Source organism: Lepisma saccharinum, chromosome 10 (assembly GCF_977018435.1).
Source record: "Lepisma saccharinum chromosome 10, izLepSacc3.1, whole genome shotgun sequence".
Taxonomy (NCBI): domain Eukaryota; kingdom Metazoa; phylum Arthropoda; class Insecta; order Zygentoma; family Lepismatidae; genus Lepisma; species Lepisma saccharinum.
This window is the reverse complement of record NC_139238.1, coordinates 73,927,464-73,951,881: the sequence shown is the minus strand read 5'-3', so window position 1 is coordinate 73,951,881 and position 24,418 is coordinate 73,927,464. Positions and strand designations below refer to the sequence as shown.

General features: G+C 41.0%; 1 protein-coding gene across 1 annotated transcript in view; it reads left to right on the top strand.

The window, feature by feature from the left end:
* Window positions 1-24,418, top strand: part of LOC145993945 (uncharacterized) — a 372,994-nt gene that overhangs the window by 275,094 nt on the left and 73,482 nt on the right. Inside the window, exon 4 of the mRNA XM_083129916.1 lies at window positions 4,376-4,575. Coding sequence (XP_082986042.1) covers window positions 4,376-4,575 — 200 coding nt within the window. The remainder of the gene's footprint in view (window positions 1-4,375; window positions 4,576-24,418) is intronic.

Sequence of the window (24,418 nt, the reverse complement as noted above, 5' to 3'; positions counted from 1 at the left end):
ACATTTGGTCGCATCTGAGACGTGTCTTCTTGTTGTGGAACGGCGCTTGGCAGTGTTGCAAGGAACACACATATTTTGCGAAAAATTTACATAACTAAACCCCGGGACAGGTTAAGTTTGCAGCAGATTTTATGTTTTAATCCGCTGAACGTCTCAACCGTCAAGCTGTTCACATCCCAGACTATGAGAAAAGTGGAAGTACTGCAGCTCAACTACATTCTTGATTGATTGATTTCCTTTATTTTACTTCGCTTCTTGTGCCACTTTTGGCTAATTTACGAAGATGGGCATGAGTGATGATATGATGAAATTCATGAAGGGACACTCACAAAACCTATGCCCAGGCCGGAATTCGAACCCAGGATCCCTGACGTCGTAGTGTTGGAAATAGATGAAGAATGGAGAGAAACGATCCTCTTGTCTCAAGCGTATCTAAGATTTGTGTATCCACTTCTCCTTCTGATACTGGTTGTCTGTGACACACTAAACAGTTGACAAAATAAAAAAATGAACAGACTCAAAACGACGCACCAACGACAGATATCTTACCAATATTCTCTGAAATATTTTTCAGCGCATTTCCCATATGACTTTGTTTGCTAAACCAAGAGTTTTGAAAGATGTTTGTTTTGGTGTCTTCTATACATTTCTGTGGTTTGCGTGCGCCATTTTGATGACACCGTGATGTTTTACTAGAGGTAAGCGCGTATATCTTAAAATTAGAAGAACAAGCTGCAAATTAGAAATACCTTTTTCATCAAAGTTCAAGTTATCCTCCACCTAGCTTTGGATACATATTAGTGTCTGTATTTATTGAATGTTAAATCTATCAATGAAATATTATACCTAGGTCTCATGACCGTATATATTCGGAAATAATAGGTTGGGTTCAACACCTAGTCCAATAATTGTGGAATTTCAATCGTACTAAAAATACAATTAAGAATCAATAAGCATTTTTGATATAAATATCAGCTTGATGTACGTTCATTATTTTAACCAAAAAAGATTGTTTTCACATTTCACGTTGGTCTTAAAATACTTTCAAAAGCCAATGTAGTGTTTTCCTCTTCTCAGCTTAAAAGACTTACGTTCAGTGTACTTGATATTATCTTATGTTTATGTAAATATTAATATTAACTATTATTAATTATAATACAGCGCGTCATTTCAATAGTCGTTAATCTCGTTGTTGCAGTTATCACTGACAAAAAGAAGAGAAAGACAACATCATGTTAACGAAAATAAAGCGTTCAGTTTCGTTAAAATTTCAATTCCGAGCCATGGGAATGACCCCCCACCCCCTGACACTGCGTTGGATACGGCTAGAGATGTTCCTAAATTGAGAAAACTGCAGATAATCCGGCTGAAAAATTTGCACCGTGTTTCATGATGTCGTTTTTCAAAAGACCTCATCGACACCAAAGTAAGTCTTACTTCCCAGGACATGGAATCCAGGGGCATCCATTCATGGGGATATTTATTGCTAACGACGGGTGTCTACATCCGCCCCCCTCCTCTTTACAAAGATCGAAACAAGAGTCTCTTTTCATTCTGGTAACAGGGATTGCTTTTCCACGTCGCGCTGAAAGACCCTGGGAAATTACTCGTCCGACCTATCCCCCCCCCCAGCCCTTCCAAACGGTTGCTCTCTTCCCTTCGCTTCCTGAAGAACTTTTGACATTTTGAGGAATCGATCCGGAGGCCCGAGAGTGGAATTCCGTCGGGTTTGCTCCACTGCTTCTAATGCTTCCCCCCCCTTTATTTTCTCGCGTGTTGAAAGAAACGAGGTACAAGGAGTGAGAGATAAATTGATAGAGGGAGGTGTGAGGTGTGCGGTCGTTACATGAGTGTTAACGGTTGAATCTGTGACGTAAAAAAATGTTCACAAGAGAGGAGAGTTGATGAGCAGGGAAGATAAATTCCATGACTCATAACAACATAGTACGCTGTTGCCTCGCCTAAACTATCAGCGTAAAGTTATACAGGGTGCTCCCGTGCAATACCGACCCATTTTCATAGCTCGACTTCAAGACCAATAACTTTGTTAGAAACGTTTTACAAGTTGAGGACTTGTTGCGTGGATACGAGTCCTCCAGAAACGGCACTTTCTGTCCTGTTTGCAGATATCACTTTTCTTCAATAAGAAACCAGCAATATTGTAACCCCGCGAACTGTTATAAATTCTAGGGTTTTGAATTTTTGGTTCATGGTAACTCCAGTTGACGAACTCTATATTTCCAGGTGACCCTCGCTACTCAGCGCGAGAGATGCATTTCCGCAGTTATAGGGTTGCTATACTTCCCGGATTTTCCGGCACAATCCCAGAATGGTTTAAATGGTCCCGGTGTCCCGAAAAGTTTCTTCGGGACGCAGAAATATCCAGGAATCGGGTGGAAGAGAAGAATGATAAAGACTATACTTTCATCAGGGGCGTATATTCCAGGCTATCTAAGCTATCTGCGAAGCCTGAACCCTAGAAAGTAAAATACTGAAGAGAAATCTCTTAGAAACTGTGTGAATTAAGCTGATTTGAAAAAGAAGATAATGGCGATTCTGAAGTTGGCAACCTTAATTCTTATAAGTTGGCAACCTTAATTCTTATAAGTTGGCAACCTTAATTCTTATAAGTTGCCAACCTTAATTCTTATAAGTTGGCAACCTTAATTCTTATAAGTTGGCAACCTTAATTCTTATAAGTTGGCAACCTTAATTCTTAGGAGTTGGCAACCTTAATTCTTAGGAGTTGGCAACCTTAATTCTTAGGAGTTGGCAACCTTAATTCTTAGGAGTTGGCAACCTTAATTCTTAGGAGTTGGCAACCTTAATTCTTAGGAGTTGGCAACCTGAGTTCTTAGGAGTTGGCAACCTGAGTTCTTAGGAGTTGGCAACCTGAGTTCTTAGGAGTTGGCAACCTGAGTTCTTAGGAGTTGGCAACCTGAGTTCTTAGGAGTTGGCAACCTGAGTTCTTATCAGTTGGCAACCTGAATTTTTATCAGTTGGCAACCTGAATTTTTATCAGTTGGCAACCTGAATTCTTAGCAGTTGGCAACCTGAATTCTTAAGAGTTGGCAACCTGAATTCTTAGGAGTTGGTAACCTGAGTTCTTAGTAGTTGTCAACCTTAGTTCTTAGAAGTTAGCAACCTGAATTTTTATGAGTACCGTTAAGATGGCAACGTGGCTTCCTTGAAGACGTCAAGAATTAGTCTAGCCTTCTCCCTTCCTCCATAGCATAGGACCAGGTGTCATAGTGAGATAGCCCAGTCTTAGACTCAGCATACGCCACTGACTTTCATGAACATTATTAAATGCGTGGACGTAATCCTAAAAATGCTCATTTCTACAAAACAATCTGACTGTACAGTGGGATCCACTAGTATAGCTCGGCAAATTATCCATGACTATTTTCATTAATTTTTCTGTTACATCCTATGTGTTTTTAACCAATGGATTTTTATGTATCCTGGTGCAGAAGTTGTCAACAGCTTGCTTTAATTTTATATTTTAATTCTTGAAGTTCTTATTGGGTCAAATGAAGTGCACCAACATGGCGATGGACAATTTGTATGGTAATACTCATGGACCCCACTGTACCTCTTGATAATACAAGAGTTATCAAGTTCTGCAGAGATATTTGACTTCGCGATGGCGCGGCTCAATTCACTTGCAGGAAGCAGTCAGTAAAGATTCTCTTCAATTGTGTAGTAAGCTGTTTACTGTAAACAGTGCTTGGGTGCCTAACTTTTCTGTCCGAAGTTTTCAAATAAAGTTTCGACATTGTGGGATGGCAGCTTAGTTATTATGGCACCGAGAAGGAATTGCAAGTTTAATGATGGACTTCGAAGTGAATTTCTGGTTTCTATTAAGCTGTGTAAAGAATTTTATAATGGGACTGTACATAATAATTATGGTGTTCATACACATACTACCTTGTCGGGTCCAGCCCCCCCCTCCTCCCCCCCTTTAGTTAACAAGCTTCAGGTGATCATCGTCCCGGATTTTCACTCATGAAATATAGCAACCCTGAGCAGTTGCCACCTACTGCCTACAAACACCTGTGTGTGTGTGTGTATGTGTGTATATACACTCACAAAAAGTGTGAAATATTGTTATACATATTAGGCACAACAAGTTTGGAATATCATTATATTAGGCAATAGGTGATAAGCACGATGGCATATGTCGGCGAAAAGACTAGAACGTGCACCAGACAGATACCATGTGTTGTTGCATTCCAAGGTTGTCTATCACCTATTGTCTAACTTAACAAGATTCCAAACTGTTTGTGAGGAGTGTATAATATTTTTTTTTTTACTTATTTGATTCAATTTCCGTTATTTTCTTAATGTTGACCGATATGCATTCTATCTACAGCGTGGGACTGGATCCGGATGAGCCTGACCGCCCGGACCCCACCTTGTTCAACGGTTTCCGGAAGTACCTGGAAGATGATCTGGACTCCACTGCCAGGGAGCACTTCCTCAAGGTCACGGCGCCGTGCATAGTCAACTACGCCCTGCAGCTGAAAGCGCACAAACCTCCCGGTGGCCTACATTTCAGCCTACAGCAGCAACGTAAGTAGCCATGTTTTCACCATTCCTTGCTTGTCGAAACCTCGTTCATTGCCCTATTGCAATCGAGGAACGTTTCAAGACACTTGAGCGTTGCAATTATGTTATAATTGTAATACGTTCATACTGCTACTGCGTCGTATACCACAACAATCGTTTTATACGCTGGTTTCAATGCTTCTTTCTCTCTCTCAAGTCACAGTCGATCTCGTCGAATTTCTTGCTTCGTATAAAATAATCGAATAGTTACGAAAATAACCGAATGGGTGCGGAATTAACCGAGTAGTTACGAAAATAATCGAATGAAAACGGAAACAACCGAACAGTTACGAAAATAGCCGAATTGATGCGGATTAACCCAGTGAGGAAACCGACATGTGTATATTCCATAAATTTCTGTTCTGTTTGTGAACTTTTTATAACATATTTACATAATTTCATCTGTAGTCCTACATTCGAATCCTGAATAAAATATAGTCGTTTCATTATGTTTGCTACGTCGACGATTTCATCAATTTATCCACATCAGAAAGGGGTAGAGAAAATCATCCCCAAAATACAAATGCAGATTTATTAATAATCTACTCTTTTTATATTCACATCAAAATGGGAGCACATGCTCACAACTAAGCCAGACACTTACTGAGAGAGTACTTGCCCCGGTCTGAGCAGGTTCTCAGTCATTGTATTAATAGGAAATGGAGCAGTTGCTTCAAAAATTCGAGAAATAAGTAGGTGCTCAGTTTTATTCATAACAATATTATTTATGTGGGGACGTTGCAATTGGGGATAAGAACGAGATGAGAAAAAGAGAGAGAAGTGATGAAAGAGGGAGGCAACGGCCAGAGAGAGAGGTGAAGGAGAAAGAGAGTCAGAGAAAGAAAAGGAGAAGAAGTGCAGTGAGAGAGAGAGAGGGGGAGAGAAAGAAATAAAAGAAGACAGGTAGAGAAATAGAGAGAAACAGAAAGATAGAAAAAGATAGAAACAGAGAAACACAGATAATTTGTATTTAAAATTTTAAGTGCGTGTGCGTCAGCACTTAGGCTATTTTGCACCCGTCACGTTATACTGGATCCATCCCCTTACCATAACAAGTAACATAACTGTAATGTCGAATAACTAAAATCTTAAAATATTCTGACTTAGGTTAAAAGCTGAGGCTCTAAAGTGCCACCCAGCACACATAAGGACAAAGAACAGGACAACACACAGAATTATACTGTCCATGGGGCCAGTCGCCAGAGCCTCGTTAGTCTGCAAAAGCAGTCCAGGGTGTACTACGTGGAAGTGAGGTTGACAATTGGGTGTACTGCGTGGAAGGTCACCCCCTTACATCCCAAAAAAACACAGAGAGAGAGAGAAGGTCAGGAGAAAGAGAAGGGAGGCAGAGAGAGAGAGAGAGAGAGGTTGGAGGGGGAGGGAGAGAGAAGGGGAGGGAGGAAGAGAGAGATTGAAAACTATGAAGAGGAGGAGAGAGAGAGAGAGAGAGAGAGAGATTGAAAACTATGAAGAGAAGGACAGAGAGAGAGAGAGAGAGATTGATAACTATGAAGAGAAGGAGAGAGAGAGAGAGAAAGAGAGAGATCGAGGAACAGAAGCAGAGAGAGAAAGGAGAAAGGGTTTCATTGAAGATATGTGTTTTTTCTGTTTACACGTGTATCTAGCTGTGCATATGCTTCCCCAAAGTTTAATTCGCAACATTGGACGAGAATGTGCAAAACCCTTGCTTCGTAAGCATCTATAATTGCTCTTAAAACCACCCTATCTGTTTTCTTAAAACAGGCCTTGTGGATTTTCTGGTTCAATACATTTAAATTTGTCGCCGTTCCTGCATTGGTCACACTATTCAGCAATTCCATACCGACCCCTAATTACAACACCTTTGTTCTCTGTCATCGAAACTGAAGTGCAGTCTTCCGCTCGTTATCGACGAATTCGTTACTCGTTCAATTTATCAAAGCAGCAACGACATGTAGCAGTTCGTGCTAAAACAAACTAGTAATATTTGCCGCCCATGGGGAAGAATTGATTAATGCATCTGGCTACACTGCCATTAATATACCTCGCCTGTTGCCGAGTGGCAATAAAAACGGTGTGATGAGTTATTATGGACGATAACTGCCACTTCATGTCTCGCTGTAACTTCGTTAACTATTCAAAAACGTGTTTACAAAGCGTGCCAGACTATAAATAGATGTCAGAACAACGTGATCGCGAGAAACTGTATGCAAAGTTCAACGGAGGCTAAGAATGAAGAGGAACTTCACGCAATAGAGTGAAGCAAAATGACCATCAGTGAGGGACAATGCTATCTCACGTTAAGTGGAATAGCCGGGACGTTTGAAACAATGCTCGTGTCAACAAAAGCAGAATCTAATGTCAACACTGCATCAATTTTTAAAAAGCTACTCGTTCAATTGTTTGTGCTCGTCAAGAGCTGAATGGCCCGCCAGTCTGGCATCAGAAATAGATTGGAAATTGTGGCGTGGGCAGTGGTTGGTGCAATAAAATGATTCTCCAGCATCAAAAGCTGGTTTTATAACCCGATTTCGATGGTTCAGCGTTATATACTGCTTTTAGCCCAAAACATTTGTGGTTGCCACTCTCAGCATTATTACACCCACATTGTGCAAGCTCATTAAGTTTCACAGATTTTCCAGATTATGAAAAATCTTTCCTCACGAAAACATTGCTTGGCTTTCCAAATACAGGGTAATTGAAAAGTCCGTCATCATGAGACAACTGGGAGGTTATTGGTGCAGACACACTGGCGTACGCAGGAAGGCCAATGGGGCTACAGCCCCCTCCGAAATTTTGAGAAAATATACATTTTCAAATACAAACCGTGAAGAACACGGGATATACGAGTGGCAAATGCAAACCGCCCTTAAAATAACCACCGATTTGCCATTTTTGAGAGTGAAAAGTTCTAAAAATACGAAATATTGTGTTTGCAGCCCCCACACCTAGAAAGCAGCCAGTGGCGGCGATTGGGTCCCAAAACCGGGTGGGGGGGCAAAGACTGAATATTTCCCTTTGTGGATAAGATTTAGCATAGTGCGGGGGCAAAAGTGGCGAAAAGTTTGAGGGCAACTGCCCCCCCCCTAATCGCCGTCACTGAAAGCAGCTATGTACTATCCATCCTTACAATTCCTGCCCCTCCCGAAAAAGAATACTACGTATGCCAGTGAGTGCAGATAGTGAAAATACATGGTTTCTAACTTGCTGGAATTTCCAACATTGAGGACAAACTGACTAATAACATAAGATCATTCAGACGCTCACTCGTCATGGTATCCTAATGTAGTTTTTGGGACGGCAGAAGCAAAAAAAAGAAAAAAAATCAAAAGATGCACTAGATGTTAAGATTGTAACCGCAATTTCACCTAATTTATAAATTCATGGTTAGAACATTCGATAACATTCTAACAGAGTCAACAATTGTGGTAAAAAAATAATTTTACATAAGCTTTCTTCTTCAGTCGTTTATGATTTAGGGCTCTGGCTAAGATATCACAAGTTGTTTCCAGTGATGTACCATACGCTATAAACCTACGCCAACAAGCATCCCCTTAGCGTAATGTCATCATGTAATCATTTTATACACATAACATAAAATGTTATTAAATTTATTTATATCATACGTATTTATTACTGAACTTTATCTACATATAAGAAGGATTATACGCTCTATTTGTCTCAACATCATTTTATGTGCCACTTGAAAAAACAAGTAAGAACAAGTAAAGATTTTATGTCACAAGTGTGAGGTGGGTCTATTTCTTTGCACGCAAGTGTAGTTTACACAGCCCACGTTGACAAGATTAATTTCTGACATTGTTTTGCAGGAAAAGTTCTTTTTTTAATCAAGTTTGTTTATACCTAGATGAAAGCAATCCTATTTACATCAAAGCTTGTAGCATTCTCTTCAAAGCACCATCTGTTGGGAAAAAGTAAAGTATGGACAACAAACACCTGGCGGTTGTGAGACAGAAGTGATACATCTTTCAATTAATCACGAGAATGTTTCATACATTCTGTTTGGCTAGCACCAGTGAAGGCGATTAAAGTGGGCGAGAGAAGGATAGTTCCCCCCTTCAGTTATTGTCACTTTTGCCCCCGCACTATAGCCTCTTAATGCCAACAGAAAGTAAACTGCCCCAATCGCCGATACACGTGGCACACCATCAGCACAGGTTTGCGGTTAAAGTGTGGTGCATGACCATTTGATTGGGCCGTACATTATCCCTGTTCGCCTGTGTGGTGGTACATATCATGCATTTCATCGTGATGTTTTGCCTGAACTGTTGGAGGACGTTCCCTTGTCACCGAGGCAAGCACTATGGTTCCAACACGATCGTGCACCACCACATTTCGCCCAAAATGTGCGTCACTTCCTCAATGGCTTGTTCCACAATCGGTGTATTGGTAGGAATGGGCCTGTGCCGTGGCCAGCAAGATCGCCGGACATCACTTCCCTGCACCTTTTTCTATGGGGAGAGATGAAACGCCTCGTATACAAACACCTGTCGTGTCGGCCGAGGATCTCGTTGCACGTATTAATGTCGCCGCAGCGACGATAGCAGACACCGCGGGGTTGTTTGCTCGCACTAGACAATCCTTGATTCGGCGTTGTCATCTCTGCGTGGAAGTTAATGGCAGACAGTTTGAACATCGTCTGTGGTGTGGTTCCCTCGGCACATCCACTCTGCACACAGTGAACATGTCGACACATATGAAACCTAGCGCAGTACCACCACCATCTTTGTTTTTCTACGTAATGGTGATGTCCACTACGGATATTCGCTTTCTTCTTAGTTGTCAGTCTCCACATATCACTTTCCGTGGATAACACATCTCGCTAAACCCTTCCCTACCCCCATGACTTCAACAGACCCATTCGCTTCCCTTGCGCATCAACTTCACACATCTGCCATGTGCTTTTTTGAATAGAGCATGCCGCATTTCTTTGTCGAACGCCCTACGCCACGGTCATATGGTTGGCCGTTGTGCCACTATTTTCTTGTAAACATAATTTTCCCACTTTTTCCCACTTCAATGACTCGGAATGGGTACCGTTTTAGGCATTTCGTCACATGAACTTTTATGTTTATTTTCAGTTGTAGAATCACCTCCTAAGCGTTGGAAACTAACTTTAGTAACACCCTGTATATCTGCATTTAATACCACTACATACGAAAGGAAACCTTGTCCACCATAGATTGGGAAAAAAAACCTTTCTAGAGTATGGTTTTCCTTGCTTGCTCTGAGATCTGAACGATTTCGGTTTTGTATATGTAATGTACTTTCAGTTCATCGAGTACAACTATTTATATTACAAATAAATGCTTTGTCAAATGTTTTGCAAATATTCCAAAGTTAGACTTCTTAAGAGTTGATCGAGAACCACCTCAACTCAGTATTTTTTTTTTTAACACAACGCACTCTAGATGTCTGATAAAGTACCGAATACATGTCATTTGATGTGGTACACATCTGCCATAAATTGTTTAAAGATATTTTTATTTGTAGCCATGGGACTTTAAAATTACGAGTAAATTGAGCTGAACTGAAGTGGAACTCTATAAGTATGATATATTCAATAATATGGTTTGTACGAGGGAGAATCAAATGAAAACCGCAATTAATTTTTTTCCACTATTTTGATGCAGGGATAATGTTTGATTGTACATTATTTTTCTATATAGTCCCCTCCCAGTTCAATGCACTTACGCCATCAGATAGGTAGTGCTTCGATACCGCGTGAGAAAAATTCTTTCGGTTGACTCTGTAGCTACTCGTGTACCGCCAATTGGACGTCTTCATCAGACTTGAACCTCTGCCCTTCAACGTGCTCCTTTAATGGACCAAAGATGTGGAAATCAGATCTTGCCAAATCTGGCGAGTATGGCGGATGTGGTAGGCACTTAAAGCGTAGGTCGTCGATGGTTTTCATGGTTTCACGAGCAGAATGAGGACGGGCGTCATCATGTTGAAGCAAAAACGCCTGCACTCAGCAATCCCCTTCGCTTTGTGCGTATCGCTGGCCTCAAATGGTTCTTGAGAAGGTCGGTGTAGGCGGCACTAGTCACTGTCGTACGTGGGGGCATGTACTGTTCCAGAATAGGGCCTTTCTTTTCCCAGAATAAAGTCAACATGACTTTCCCTGCAGAGCGCTGGCTGCGAAACTTCTTTGGTTTCGGCGAAGACGAATGTCGCCATTCTTTGCTTGCACGTTTCGTCTCTGGTTGAAAATGGTGCACCCAACTTTCATCCCCGTTGACAATGTGAGCTAGAAAATCCTCACCCTCCTCTTCATAACGACTCAGTAGCTCTTGACATGCGTCAACCCGACGGACTTTCAGTTCCTGTAGCGGTGTTCGTCATGCGCTATGTGTTGTACTGAACCGAAGCTCCTATTCAGCAAGGAAGCCATTTCAGCCAGGGTGACACGCCGGTTTTCCTGAATAAGCCGATCTGCTGCGGCTATGGACTGACTCCTCTGTTACAACTCGATGAGCCTGCCCCGGACGGGAAGCATCAGTCAATAAAGTCTTCTGCGAATTTCTTGCACATATCGTAGACTTGCCGCTGTGACAGACAGGTATCCCGATACTTCGTCTGCATTCTCCGATGAATATCAACCGGTTTCACACCTTCACTCCATAAAAATCGAATAACTCCACGCTGCTCCTGCTTGGTGCAACTGCGTAGTGGTGCCGCCATCTTGAATCAGCTGTTACTCACATCCAACCTCACCTACCGGTACTGCTTCGTACTACCAGCTCGGAAAGACGTCAAGGACTGTGTCTGCAAATTTCCAAACGACTAGAGAGAAAAAAAATATTTTTAATGTCACTTTTGCGGTTTTCATTTGATTCTCCCTCGTATATCCAGTGGGTGGGAGATGATTGTTCCTGTTTGGGATGGCTCAAGATAGAGGAAGGGGAATCCTCCTTACCCCCTTTAATCTCACCCTGCATTAAAATTATCTTTGTTCATAATTTTCACATTTCGAACTCCTGATTTTCCGTTCCGTTAAATTCAAAATGAGCCCACAACAAGGTCCAGAGCTATATATGTTTTGGAATTGTTATCTGGTCTTAAAATCTGTTTATAAAATAAGCATAAATTCTAAGAAAATCAAAGAAATAACAATTATTTATCCAAATTTTGGATTTAAAAACAGGAAATTTGTGTGTGATGCTCTAAAATGGAATATTTCCCATGCCTTCACGTTATACCTAATTACAAGTGGTACCTGTGAAGTAGTGTGTGTGGTGTGTGTGTGTGTATACATACATACATATATATGGGAGGCTGAATTTTGTACCCCCCCAAATAAAAACGTTCTTGCGCCACTGATTGCAAATAAGAGTACAAAGCACTTCTCAAACTCTCCAACAATTGAAACGCAGGATAATTCTGTTTCATTTCTATAATGTGTGCTGTTAAGTTCACGCTCGTCGCCTTGTTACATAGTTCACACTGTCTACACTTAAAATGTAAACAACCGTTGTTTACGTGTGGGTGCGGGGCCTTCTCGATGACGTAGTGGTAACGTCGTCGCCTTGTAATCAAGGGATCCCGGGTTCGATACCTGGTGGAGGCACATAGTGGTTCGTATCCTACTTTAAACTGTAGGTCCAGTCCCGATTAGCCCATCTCTACAGAAAGTGGACTTAAAAACGAAAAAAATACGCGTGGATGCTTTCATTTGATTTATTTTACATAGCTTTTCTGCTACGTTTGACTATAATCGCGAAGATGAGGATGATATGATGAAATCGAAGAATGAAGCACTCATGCCAGGCCGGGATTCGAGCAACATTCTTTGCTCACGATTGCATAGAAAGCGCCGAGAGATTGGGTTTTGTTCCCCGCCCCCACTCACCCGTAATTCAGTGATATTGGTATGTCTTCCAATACATCATACTTACATTGGTACACTATAATTTACTTCTGTATATTGCTCTAAATGTACGCGAAATTGATCACTATAGGTCTTTTCTACTATTACGGCGGCCGATCCTAGTTCTGGAAAGGGAAGTGGGGAGCGGGGATTACGCCGAAGACCATCCAGACAACAGCAGTGGCGCCGAGAGACATGACGTGGCGGGAAAGAGTACTACGTGAACCTCGTTCTACTGACTGCTGCGTTTCTTATCGTGCTGGATTGGTATCGGCCGCGGTAACAATAGAAAATGCCTTTAGTTCGATATATCCGTTCAACTTACTCAAAATGTCTAACGATTTTTACTTCTGAAGCTTCGTTATCATCCATCACATCACCAGTCAATAACATACGACGTTACCTATCTTGACATCGTGATTATGAACACACATTCCAATGGCCAGGAATCATTTATCACTAATGAGTTACCCGATAGATGTCACGGCAATCGCCAAGACAAAATAGTTCGACTCTTCTCGTCTGTTGGAAGTATATTTCTAAGAAATTGAAATACTTCGTGCTCTGTATTCTGTTCAAAAACACGGGCTCAAGTTCTGATTGTTCATTTCCAAAGTTATAACGGTACACACGCATTTTTTTCATAGTTCGATTTCCATCATGTCTGTTAACACGTATTTTATCGGCTTCTTCAGCTTAAATACAAATATACGATCATTGTCAAGTACAGGTTTCGTATGAAACTCCCGAATGTGGAGTAAATTCTTGTTTTTGTAAGTTATGTGCAGTGGGATTACCGTGCAAATTGTCCATCGCCATGTTGATAACTTCTGCACCAGCATACATAAAAATCCACCGCTTAAAAACACACAGGATGTAAGAGAAAAATTAATGAAAATAGCCGAGCAATACTACTGGATCCAACTGTACGTGGTGATTGTAACTGTTTGTGTCCATTGGCGTGCGCACGGCGGTCAAGAGGGGGCAGTTGCCCCCCCTAATACTCTCACTTAGAAATTTAGTGTAGAGGAATGTTATCACAGTTATTGAACAATATTAATGTTCTTTAAAATATTAAGTGAAAATACCAAGCAACTACTGCGGTGGGGAAGGGGAAATTGAACTATCCAACTTCGTTCTCTAGCAAATTTCTTGTTATGAACACTCCCACACACTTTATGCCTTAGTTGTGTTACCTCTACGTGTTTGCAGAATAAATTGTTCATACATTGGAAATCATTAGCGGCAATTGGGTGACAAGAGTGAGACAAGGGCAGTTTAGTTTATCTTTGCAGGCATGGCTTAGCATTAAAAGGTCATACTGCGGGGGTCAAATTGTGACAAAAGTGTAAGGGGCAGCAACTGCTTTGTCCCCCCACGCCCCTATTTATCGCCGTCAACGTTGGAAATGAATAAATTATGTGTAGTAGTTTTGATCTGCTGTACGGAACCATATTTATATGTAAAATACTCTCTGAATTACAGAGAGGGGGAATGAAGTAGGGTGACAAGGAACATTAACATTGGTTCCACGGAAGTTTGAATTCTTCTAATACAGTGATTTTTCGTGGGTCCGGACACACACTAGACACGCCCTTGCTCCATACCCATCAACACAATAAAACAATGAGATGAAATGAGGTTATCCTTTCTCCGATTGAACTCTCATCAAAGCCTTTGCCTCCACCTCCCCCTAACCAGAGGGTCTGCGCACGCCTATGGCCCTTCTCCGATATTGCCAACATCCGTGGCGAAGTGGTTATCACAGCTCTACCACACCAGGGGTCCCGGGTTCGAATCACGGCCTTGGCCTGGGTGTTTTTGCAAGTGTCCCTTTATAAAGTTGATACAATCACTTAAGACGCCAGAGGTCCCGGGTTCGAATCCCAGCCTGGGCGTTCTTTGCGACTTCATCAATTTCAACATATCATCACTCATCCTCATCTTAGCGATTAGCCAAAGGTGGCAGAAAATCGAAGTAAAATAAAGAAAAACCAAACAATCAACAAACCTTTCCCCATAAAATTATTTTCATCTTTCATTCCTGTTGCGAATAACTTTATGAAATTTTCAAAAAATGAATAAATAAGAATAGAAAAGATATGCAAATATATTGGCATAAAAACTCACTTTTGAAAGAAAGAGAAAATAATTCGAGGAAAATTTACGTTGTGGCGAAATTCGTAAATAAGGAAAGATTTGCAAAAATTCGGGAACAAATTTTTCACGTCAGCATACGTGTTTAGTAACGTATTAGCCAAAGAAACTATACATCTATAATTTTATATTTCCGCGAAATTCGCGCGCGCGAATTTTTCACATTCCTACTTATAGTTTACGGCACATCACTGTCTATAAACAAGAAATATCGGCTTTTATACAGCACTGGTTGTAGGCTGTTATTAATAATATAAACCCTCACACAGCTGGAAATTTCCGACTCGACTCGAAAAATCAAATTCTGAACGAACCCTTATATCAAATTCCACAATTAGCCAACACAGAACCATGCCGCCTTAAGGTTTGATCCGATTTTGAACTCGTATTGAACTTTCCCTCTCTTTTCCTATGTTCTACATTGCGCGGCAAAGGGTTTAGTTGGGAAGGATGAGGGAGATTTCATTAGATTGAAATTTCCATTAATTTCCATGATAAGATAGACGCTTTTCTGTAAGAGCATTACAAACGCACGAAGAATGCCTCCCCCCGAGTAATTTCAATCTACCCTCTCCTCTAATGAATACATTAGAGAGATTAAATCACCTCAGAACCGTTCTGATTCCCCCAACCCCCCCGAATTCAAATTTTTAATATATTTACTTTTGGTCCGGGACATTTTCGTCGAGTCTGGCTTGAAAAATCGCTTTAGGGATCTGGAGATTTTTTTTAAAAAAATTGGCGCGTTTCGGATTTGTGTTCTAAATAATTACAATCCGCATATTGTAGTTCTTGATCTCTTCGTAGATAAGATTATTTCCGGTTTAGGTAACCCTATCATCATTCTTCTTCAGCCTTCATCGTGACGGGATAGCACCGTCGCATCTGGTGTAAGCGGTCTAGGAATTCTTGACGAGACAACTGTTTAAAACTTTGTGCAAGCGTTCTCAATTCCTGGGTTTTCTTGTCTAGAGATTCATGACTAAACGCACGACCATGAAAATAGGTGACTGGGCAGAATTGTGCTGGTGCCACATATGGGAAAGGCAAAGCGAGAGCGGAACAAAAGTCGCTGGTTCCCGCGCACTGTGTGGCAACGTCAACCTGGCCACGTAGTTCGAGCGTCAGACCGATCTCTCTCCGGAGGACTTTTGTGTCATTGTTGACCTTTCGAGCAAATACTGTCAGTTTGTATCGCATGGATTACAAAGACCAACTCTACAACGAGATCGTTCATTATCTTAAACCTCAGAACACACGGGGCTGTGCTCCGACGTGGCAACAGCGCGAACATCTGCCACCGCAAGGTTTTTCTAACTCATTCACCTTCTTTTAGGGTGAATACATCAGATTATATTCTTTTAAATATTGAGATTAATTTTACTTTAAAACCACAGATTAAAGCGATAATAGAGGATCATGTCAAGAAATTTGAATATGTAAGTTATACTAGCAAATGCGTTTAACTACCCCACTACTCTGTGGAGTAGATGGCTAGAGCAACGGATCTGTGGTAAAATCATAGGTCTGTCGCAGGTTCGATTCCCACCACAGGGAAAAGAAATTTTACCTGAAGACGAGAGAAGAGGTGCTCTCTCGAAACGTCACCTACGTCACAAAAACATTGTGGGAGATACAGTCCGGCTACCTTAGCTAAAACCATGGACAGAAGTGCGCATGCCCCAACTGGACTTGGTCAAAATATGCCGTAAAAGGGGATAACTTCGACTTCAGGGGTAACTTCGACAGGGTAGTGTGATATCCCATTCGCAGCTGCGTTTGAAACAAAGGCACGCTTCAAATGGTCATAAGATCTTGTCTTGAAGGTGAAGCAGAAGGTACCATGCCTAGGAAGTGCAAGCACTACGACCCCAGGAAGATGGGGCAGGCGATCAAACTTGTTACTGATGGGATGTCGATTGCTGCAGCCGCCAGGAAGGCAGTAGTGCCAAGAATGACGCTTCTGGGCAGGGTCAGAGGGAAGCACGGAAGTGTGGTGGGCCGCCCCCGCGTTCTTGCAGACGAGGAGGAGACGATAATAATTTGCAAATGCGACTATGAGCACTACCACGGCCCAGACTGGATCCAGTGCATCACCTGAAACAAGTGGATCTGTGGTGTCTGCAATAAGGGAACCGCGAACCCGTACTTCCGTTGCGAGGTATGCTCGGAGGATTAGAACTGTTCTATCGCAGAGAAAAGGAACTTCAAGACAGTGTTTCTTTTCATTTGGTTCTGTTTTGTTTTTGTTTATTACTCCTGTATATGTACGACTTACGTTTGTAGTAAAGGAAGGGTTGTTTTGGCAACCCTGGTACTCCACTTTTGTCAAAGAATCACAATAACGCTTGCCCCTACGATTTTCTGTTGTCGAAGTTCACCCCATGAGGCGTCAACTTCAACAACAGATTGTTTTTCACGGGGTGTCGAAGTTACCTCGACAACAGGGGTAACATCGACATGTACATAATGGCATTTTTGGCAACCCTATTGCTGACCAACGAGATGGCCTATAGTCATATCTCTTCACAAGATACTGATTGGTGTAACTACTAAACATCACTTCTGTAACGTCCACTGCATGGGCTCCACAGGACGAAAACCTCTAAAAACCTGTCGAAGTTTACGGTGGGTGACGGCAGAAATCACAGACTGAAAACGATGAGCTCTTGTTTGAAGCCGTGCATTATCCTGGGGCTAGAAATATGGCAGAGATGCACATTAGAGCTTGTTAAGTTCTCATTTTTGCCAAGAAATTATTTGTACTCACTTGCAGAGTGTAATACGTAGAGTTATATACTTCTTAGTAAATTTAAAAATTACAATCTTGTGTGGTGCAATGACTCACAATCTTCAACATAGTTGTTACAAGTGGAAATATGAAGATACGCTCGTCGCCCTCTCTCTACGAAATTTTTGGCTTAAAGTTGACCCATATAAAAGGCTCACGTTTCCGGTCTGGCACCTGGACGTCTGTGGCAGCAAAGACATTTTGGGAAGGAAAAGGTTCCGTGAAAATCGTTTGCTGTGGAAACATCAATGAAGTATGTAGAGATATGTTTCAAATTATGGAAGGGTTCAGAATGAAAATGAAAGCAAGCAAATCTATATAAACGAAATATCACAGTGTAGTTTGGTTGGTGCTTCTACCTGCTTCCCCTCTCGCGTTTGTAATAGACCTTTGCAGGTTGTTTTGTCTTCCCTGGCTGGACTGTACTAAAGCCCCTATCACACGGAACTGGATTTCTAGTAGGAATGCCCTAGATGGCGCTGAACTGACTTTCTAGGTAGAATTCACGGCCGCCTGGCTGACTACTTGACTGGTTTCGAGGAATAGAACATGTTCTAATTGCTACTTGCTTTCCTCGACTGGATTCTGTGGAACAGCCAATCAGAGCAAAGTTTCGCCATGTGAAGATAATCTGTGAGTATGCAAAGAAGCGTTTTTGTCTGTGGTTTCATAGTGTTACTCCAGCAATGTATAACGTATACAGCATGAAAGGCACGTCGAATTACACCATCTATGCTGAGTACACGGTGTGTACATTTGAAACAACTAAAATATTCTTCCATACGTGTACAGTAAACGTTGTAAAGCATGTATTTAAGCGGCGCCATTGTTTTGTACCTAATAACATTTTATACGAAACGTTATTTCTCTCGGTTGAATAGTTATCGGCTTTTAAAAATGTGAAGTGATACATTGTTTACATCTCACTCGGCCGCCATTACAACTTCACTCGTGACCTCTAGATGGGGACAAAATTCTATCGACAAGTACGCTGATAAGTATCGTGTGAGGCGAAAGTAGCAAATGGGTAGCCAGTCCAGCGCCAACTAGGGCATACCTACTGGTAATCCAGTTCCGTGTGATGCGGGCTTAGCACAGACATTGGTGATTTAAGTTCCTGCAGATGTAACGAACGCCAAGTAGTGGATATTTCCTTGCAAATTACAAATAGAATTGGCCGCAAACATGGCGGCTGTGCGCACATCCTGAGGTCACATGAAACCCACCTATAGTTTAAAGCACTAGACAATGGATAATATCCAGTTAACCTTGTATGTTAATAAATAGTGTTGCCAACGAGACAAGACAAAACTTTGTTCGGTCTGTCTCGTCTGGTGAAAATACCATCTCGTCTCGTCTCAAAAATAATCGAAAACTAGGCGAGACGGGAAATGTTTGGTGTGGTGAGCAACGTTATTCATGACAAGATAACTATTCAAAATTGTTGCAAGCGGTCTTGTTTGGGACTTCTGCTTCAAGGTCACGTGCATCAAAGTAGAGATGGTTGTGATAGATGATAAGATACGAAATTCGAGACCGAGATCAAGATACACTTGTAAGAATTGGGACGAGACAAAAACTTTTACCCTTAGTCTCTTTCGAGATTTTGGTATGATATTTGAAAAATTTACCAATTGCATACCAAGTGGATATATAACTGATTAGTTATAGGATAGTCGTGTATATTGTTTAGGGTAAGGTTTGGTTTGGTTTGATTCGGGACTGGACCTACAGTTTAAAGTGGGTTCCGAACTATTGTGTGCCTCCACCGGGTATCGAACCCGGGACTCCTTGATTAAAAGGCGATGACGCTACCACTGCGCCATCTGGGTGGCCCTTTATAGTAAGGAGCCTTGTAAACAACAGACCCCTTTTCACAGGCGTACGTAGAATTTTTCGGGAAGGGCTGGAATTCTAAAGGTGAATAGTGCATATCTGTTTTCTAAGGGCACGGCATACACAATAAAATATATCGGGTATTTTAAATTTTCCACTCTCCAAAATGGCAATTGGGGGTCATTTTGAGGCGAATTTGCAATTACCACTCTAGGTTTTCCAAAGTTCTTCACTGCTCTTATTGGAAAATGTTCATTTTCTCAAAATTTCGGGTCTGCGAACGTCAGTGCTCAGTTTGTCATTCCCGGTGTAGACTATTTTATACACGTAGATTACGTAGTCTATGTAAGCAACATAGCGAAAGGTGATAACTTAGCAAAGGGCGCCGTGGAAGTAAAAGAAAATTATACTGCGTATCAGTTGCTGATGTGCAAGAATAACTTTTCACACGCTCCCTTCCAAATTCGAACAATTTCTCACCTAGGAAAAAACCTAATATAGGAAATATTCTAGTGTTTTATAGGGAAAAGACCACTCTTACCTCACGACTGCCATCTGTTGTTGTTTTTTGCATACTATTTATCTTCTTTCATGGTTGATGATAGAAGAGAATATAAATTAGTTGTAAATAGGATTCTTTTCATTTCGTTATGAACCAATATAGTTGAAAATGTCACTTTCCTTTCATGAAACCCTTGAAAATGCACTTTAGATTATCTACGTAGTTTATAAACTACAATCCAATGTAATCTACGCGTAGATTACGTGTAGACAACGCATGTAGACGTAAACTTAGTCTACGGCACATCACTGCTTACAACAAATCGCGCCAATAGTCGCCTCCGAGGCCAAGACGATAACGAGACTGGAGTTTAAGTTGCGAGACGAGTCTGAAAACGAGAGCGAGCCAGCCTCTGTGGAGGAATGGTCATCGCAACGCATTACGAAGCCAGAGGTCCTATGTTTGAACCCTGGATGAAACGTTGATGTATGTTGTGTTTATTCCACCATTAATTTCGTCAGTTTATGTTTTCGTCCTCATCGTCGCGATTATCCCAAAAAGTAAATAGAGCGGCGTAAAATGACGAGAAAAGAGAACGCTGCTTGCAAGTCGAGACAAGGCCAAAAACAACCCTTTGTAATTTCAACTATACTACGAAAAAGTCTCCAGAACACTCGTTGCTTATTTATCGTGAAGAAAGAGTTCCTAAGCACGTAAACCAATATAAACAGCAGAAAAGTTTTCGAACGCACGTGCCTAATTGACTGACCTAACCTGTAATGTACTCGCCTTGGGGCTCCCTTCCGTCCGCATAATCCAGTATGTTTAGCAATTTCAGTGCAAAATGGGTACGAAACTGTTTTGTTATGACCTACTCTGAAAATTTAATGAGGACTCGATGCTTTTGCCAATTAGCAACCCCCCGAAATCCAATTACAATGCGTTCCTTGAGAAATTAATGCAACGTTGACAACCGGTCGATAGAAAGTAGCGAAGGTATTAGTCCCTTGGAGGGATTTGCTTCAATGAACCGCCAAGACATTTAACAGCAGAGCATCACCTTAATTCTCAAGCAGCTAATGGTACACTGGATGGTACTTCCACGACCTGTAGAGCTGTTACACCAAAATTGGTTTATTTTCATACATTCTGGTGTTTTTCTTCCTTTCGACACCTGGCTCCACTGTCCATGACTACGATTCCTGTACTTCATTTGCAGAAAATGTGTAATAAGGAGTTTCTCGCGATTATGCATTGTACGACTGCATAAATACGAGGCGTGTCCGGAAAGAAAGATTACAACGGTTAGTATTCATTCAAAAAAAATGTTTTTGAAAACATGTCCACTACATATTTAGTGTTACGTGAGTTATTTTCCACATAATTTCGGTCATTGTCCAAACACTTGTTAAGTCTAGGTACTAGCTTCTGTATTCCACAGTCATAGAATTCTGCCGCCTGCTGCTGGAACCACATTTTAACTTCGTTCTTGATATCTTCATCATCCTGGAAGTGTTGATCTGCAAGATGTTTCTTAAGGTAAAGCAACAAGTGGAAGTCGCTGGGCGCAAGGTCCAGGCTGTATGGCGGATGGTCCAAAGCGCCGTGGTGAAATTCGCTGTGTGAGCCCGAGCGTTGTCATGAAGCAGGCGGACACCTCTTGTCAATATTCCCCTGCGTTTGTTCTGAATGGCCCGTCGAAGGCGTTGCAAGGTTTAACAATATCCAGCAACATTAATTGTGGTGCCAGGAGGCATGAAATCAGTCAGAAGATATCCGCTGGGCACTCGCCTTTTGCATGGAGATAACGTACGACGGAGCGCACTTCACATTTGGCGGGATTCTGAACGGGCGCAGCCATTGTCACTACGTGTTACTCGGAACTAAACTCCAGGTAACAATGACGAACGGCCGCGATACGAAAGCAGCAGGATGAAGGTCAGTGTTGCCCAGGGGGTGCTCGTTCGGCGGCGCAGATCGTATGTGCAGTTGTCCATGGATGCATGACGTCATCATCGAAACGCTCGACACGGAAAAGGCTGGTTCCTTATGCAAATATTGAGATATTTGACAACGAATATCTTCTAAAATATAGTAGTAGGGGAAAAGTTTCAACTTTTACTGTTAAGATTCATCCTTTCTAATCAATTTATCACAAAGTTGATTCAAATGTGTAAAATGGTTTTCAAGAAATCGTGTTACGAAGGAACCCCTGTTTTGTTCTCTCCAGGCTTCCAATGTAAGGGGTTTTTAACTTAAGCGCGTTGGATTTCTTTTTGCTCTATGTTTTGAAATAAGATTATTTTGTTCTTGTCAACTGAAATCATGACTAAATGCTATGGAAAACTGTGAAAACTATTATCAGAAATAAATTAAATAACAATTTAATCAATCGATTAATGAAGTAATTAAACTATTTATATGCTTACTTTTTTCATTTTTGTATTTTAAAATGCAATTATGATTATTTTCTTTGTAGCCTTAAAAACCAGTGAGAGTACTTCTTTTACAGAAATGAATAATTTTTAAAAGGGAAAGCTATCAGAAATAAATTATATATAGCCTATACGTACACATATATTAGGTAATTTAAGTTGCTTTCCCCCCTCTTTAGATTAAAAATGATCATAATGATAAAAGATGTTTGAATGTAAAATGTATAAACAAAAAACGCAATGATTCGAACTTATAGAACCTCGCGCATCGTAGGGAATATAAAGCTGGGAAAGGGAATTTTTCAGCATCAATAGGGAATTTAATTCTGTGTCAAGCAGGAAGGAACCACAATAGAAGATTGGCGCAGGGAATTGAATGCGTGTTGTAGCTTTTCGATAATTTAATATTTGTTTAGCTGTTAGTGGTTTAGTATTCGTGCTAGTACTGTGTTTACTGAAGTTAAAGGCAATGGATATAATACAATATTTGCGTGTGAAAATATTTGGAACGGGATCTTTTCCGGATAAATTGGAAATAGTTAATGTAGTTAGGTCAGTAGCATCCACTACTCCAATCAAGTACAAGGCTCATTGCTACCATGACCACAATGCCATGGGAACCCAATTTGTTTATTATTACTACAAGCGGAAATCAAAGGTAATGCCCAAAAACCATGAGAACCAGCTTAAAAGCAAGTAAAAGCTGCAATTCTCATCAAAGTAAGTCATTACCACAATGCAAAATCCATGCATTCATGCATGAACATCATGCGCTCTAACTTACATGTTAGACAAAATTTTTATTTCTTCACACCTTTTTAAGATAACATTTGTGCAGGTGTTTATTTGTTTAAGTATAAGTAATGTTTTTTTTATGTGTGTCTTGTGTAGTAGTTGTGGTGTGTAGTTTGTTTATGTTTATATTGTGTAGTAGTTGTGGTGTGTTTGTGTTTATATTGTGTTATAGGAAACTATAATAAGTTTAAAGCTAGTTGTAACAATAAGGATGAGATGTGGGATGGAATAAAAAGCTGCTTACAGAAGGCAGTGGATGAAACAATAGGCTACAGGGAAAGGAAAAGTGCAAAGAAACCATGGATTACTGAAAGTATGCTGGAAAAAATGGAGGAACGGAGAAAATGGAAGAATGTAAATACAGAAGAGGGAAGACATAATTACAAGATACTGAATAACCAGCTAAGAAGAGAAAATGACAGGGCAAAAGAACAATGGATGAAACAAAAATGTGAAGGAATTGAAGAACTGGAAAAAAGAGGAAGGTATGACTTGATGTATCGTGAAGTAAACTGCTTGGGCTTCCAAAAGAAGAAATGGAAAACAATGTGGATGATAGAAGACGAGGAAGGATGTGAAATCACAGACAAAAAAGGAATATCGAATGTGTGGGGAAAGTACGTTGAAGAGCTCTACCAGAAAGAGAATCGCCCAGACAGTCTGAATGTAGAAAATGAAGACGACGTGCCTGACGATGAGAAAGGATACTATATCCTGAATGAAGAATTTGAGCAAGCACTCAAAGAAATGAGGAATGGGAAAGCAACGGGCACTGATGAAATTCCTGTTGAACTTATCAAATGCCTGGGAGATGGAAAAAGAGAAATACTGCACTTATGCAATGAAATCTATGAGAAAGGGGATTGGCCACAAGATTTCACGGAGACTGTTTTGGTACCTCTGCAGAAGAAAAGCAATGCCAGAAAATGTTCTGAGTACAGGACAATCAGTTTGATATCTCACTCGGCAAAAATTCTTCTAAGAATTCTGAACAGACGCCTATACTCGAAGGTCAGTGGCGAGTTAGAGGAAGAACAGTTTGGTTTCAGGAAAGGAAGAGGTACAAGGGATGCAATTGGTTTACTGAGGACCATTGGGGAATGATATTTAGAGAAAGGAAAGGAGGTGTTTGTAGTATTTGTAGACCTGGAGAAAGCCTTTGATAGAGTGAATTGGGTTAAACTTTTAGAAATTCTGAAGAAAATTGGTGTAGATTGGAAAGAGAGAATACTTCTAAGCAACTTATACATGAATCAACGAGTTAAAGTGAGAACAGGAGACGAAATGACAGAAGGCTGTGAAATTGGAAGAGGCGTACGACAAGGATGCTGCCTATCGCCTACTTTGTTTAATATTTATTTAGAAGATATAGTGAAAACTTGTTTCCAGGGCACAGGAGGTGTCAAATTAGGAGGAAG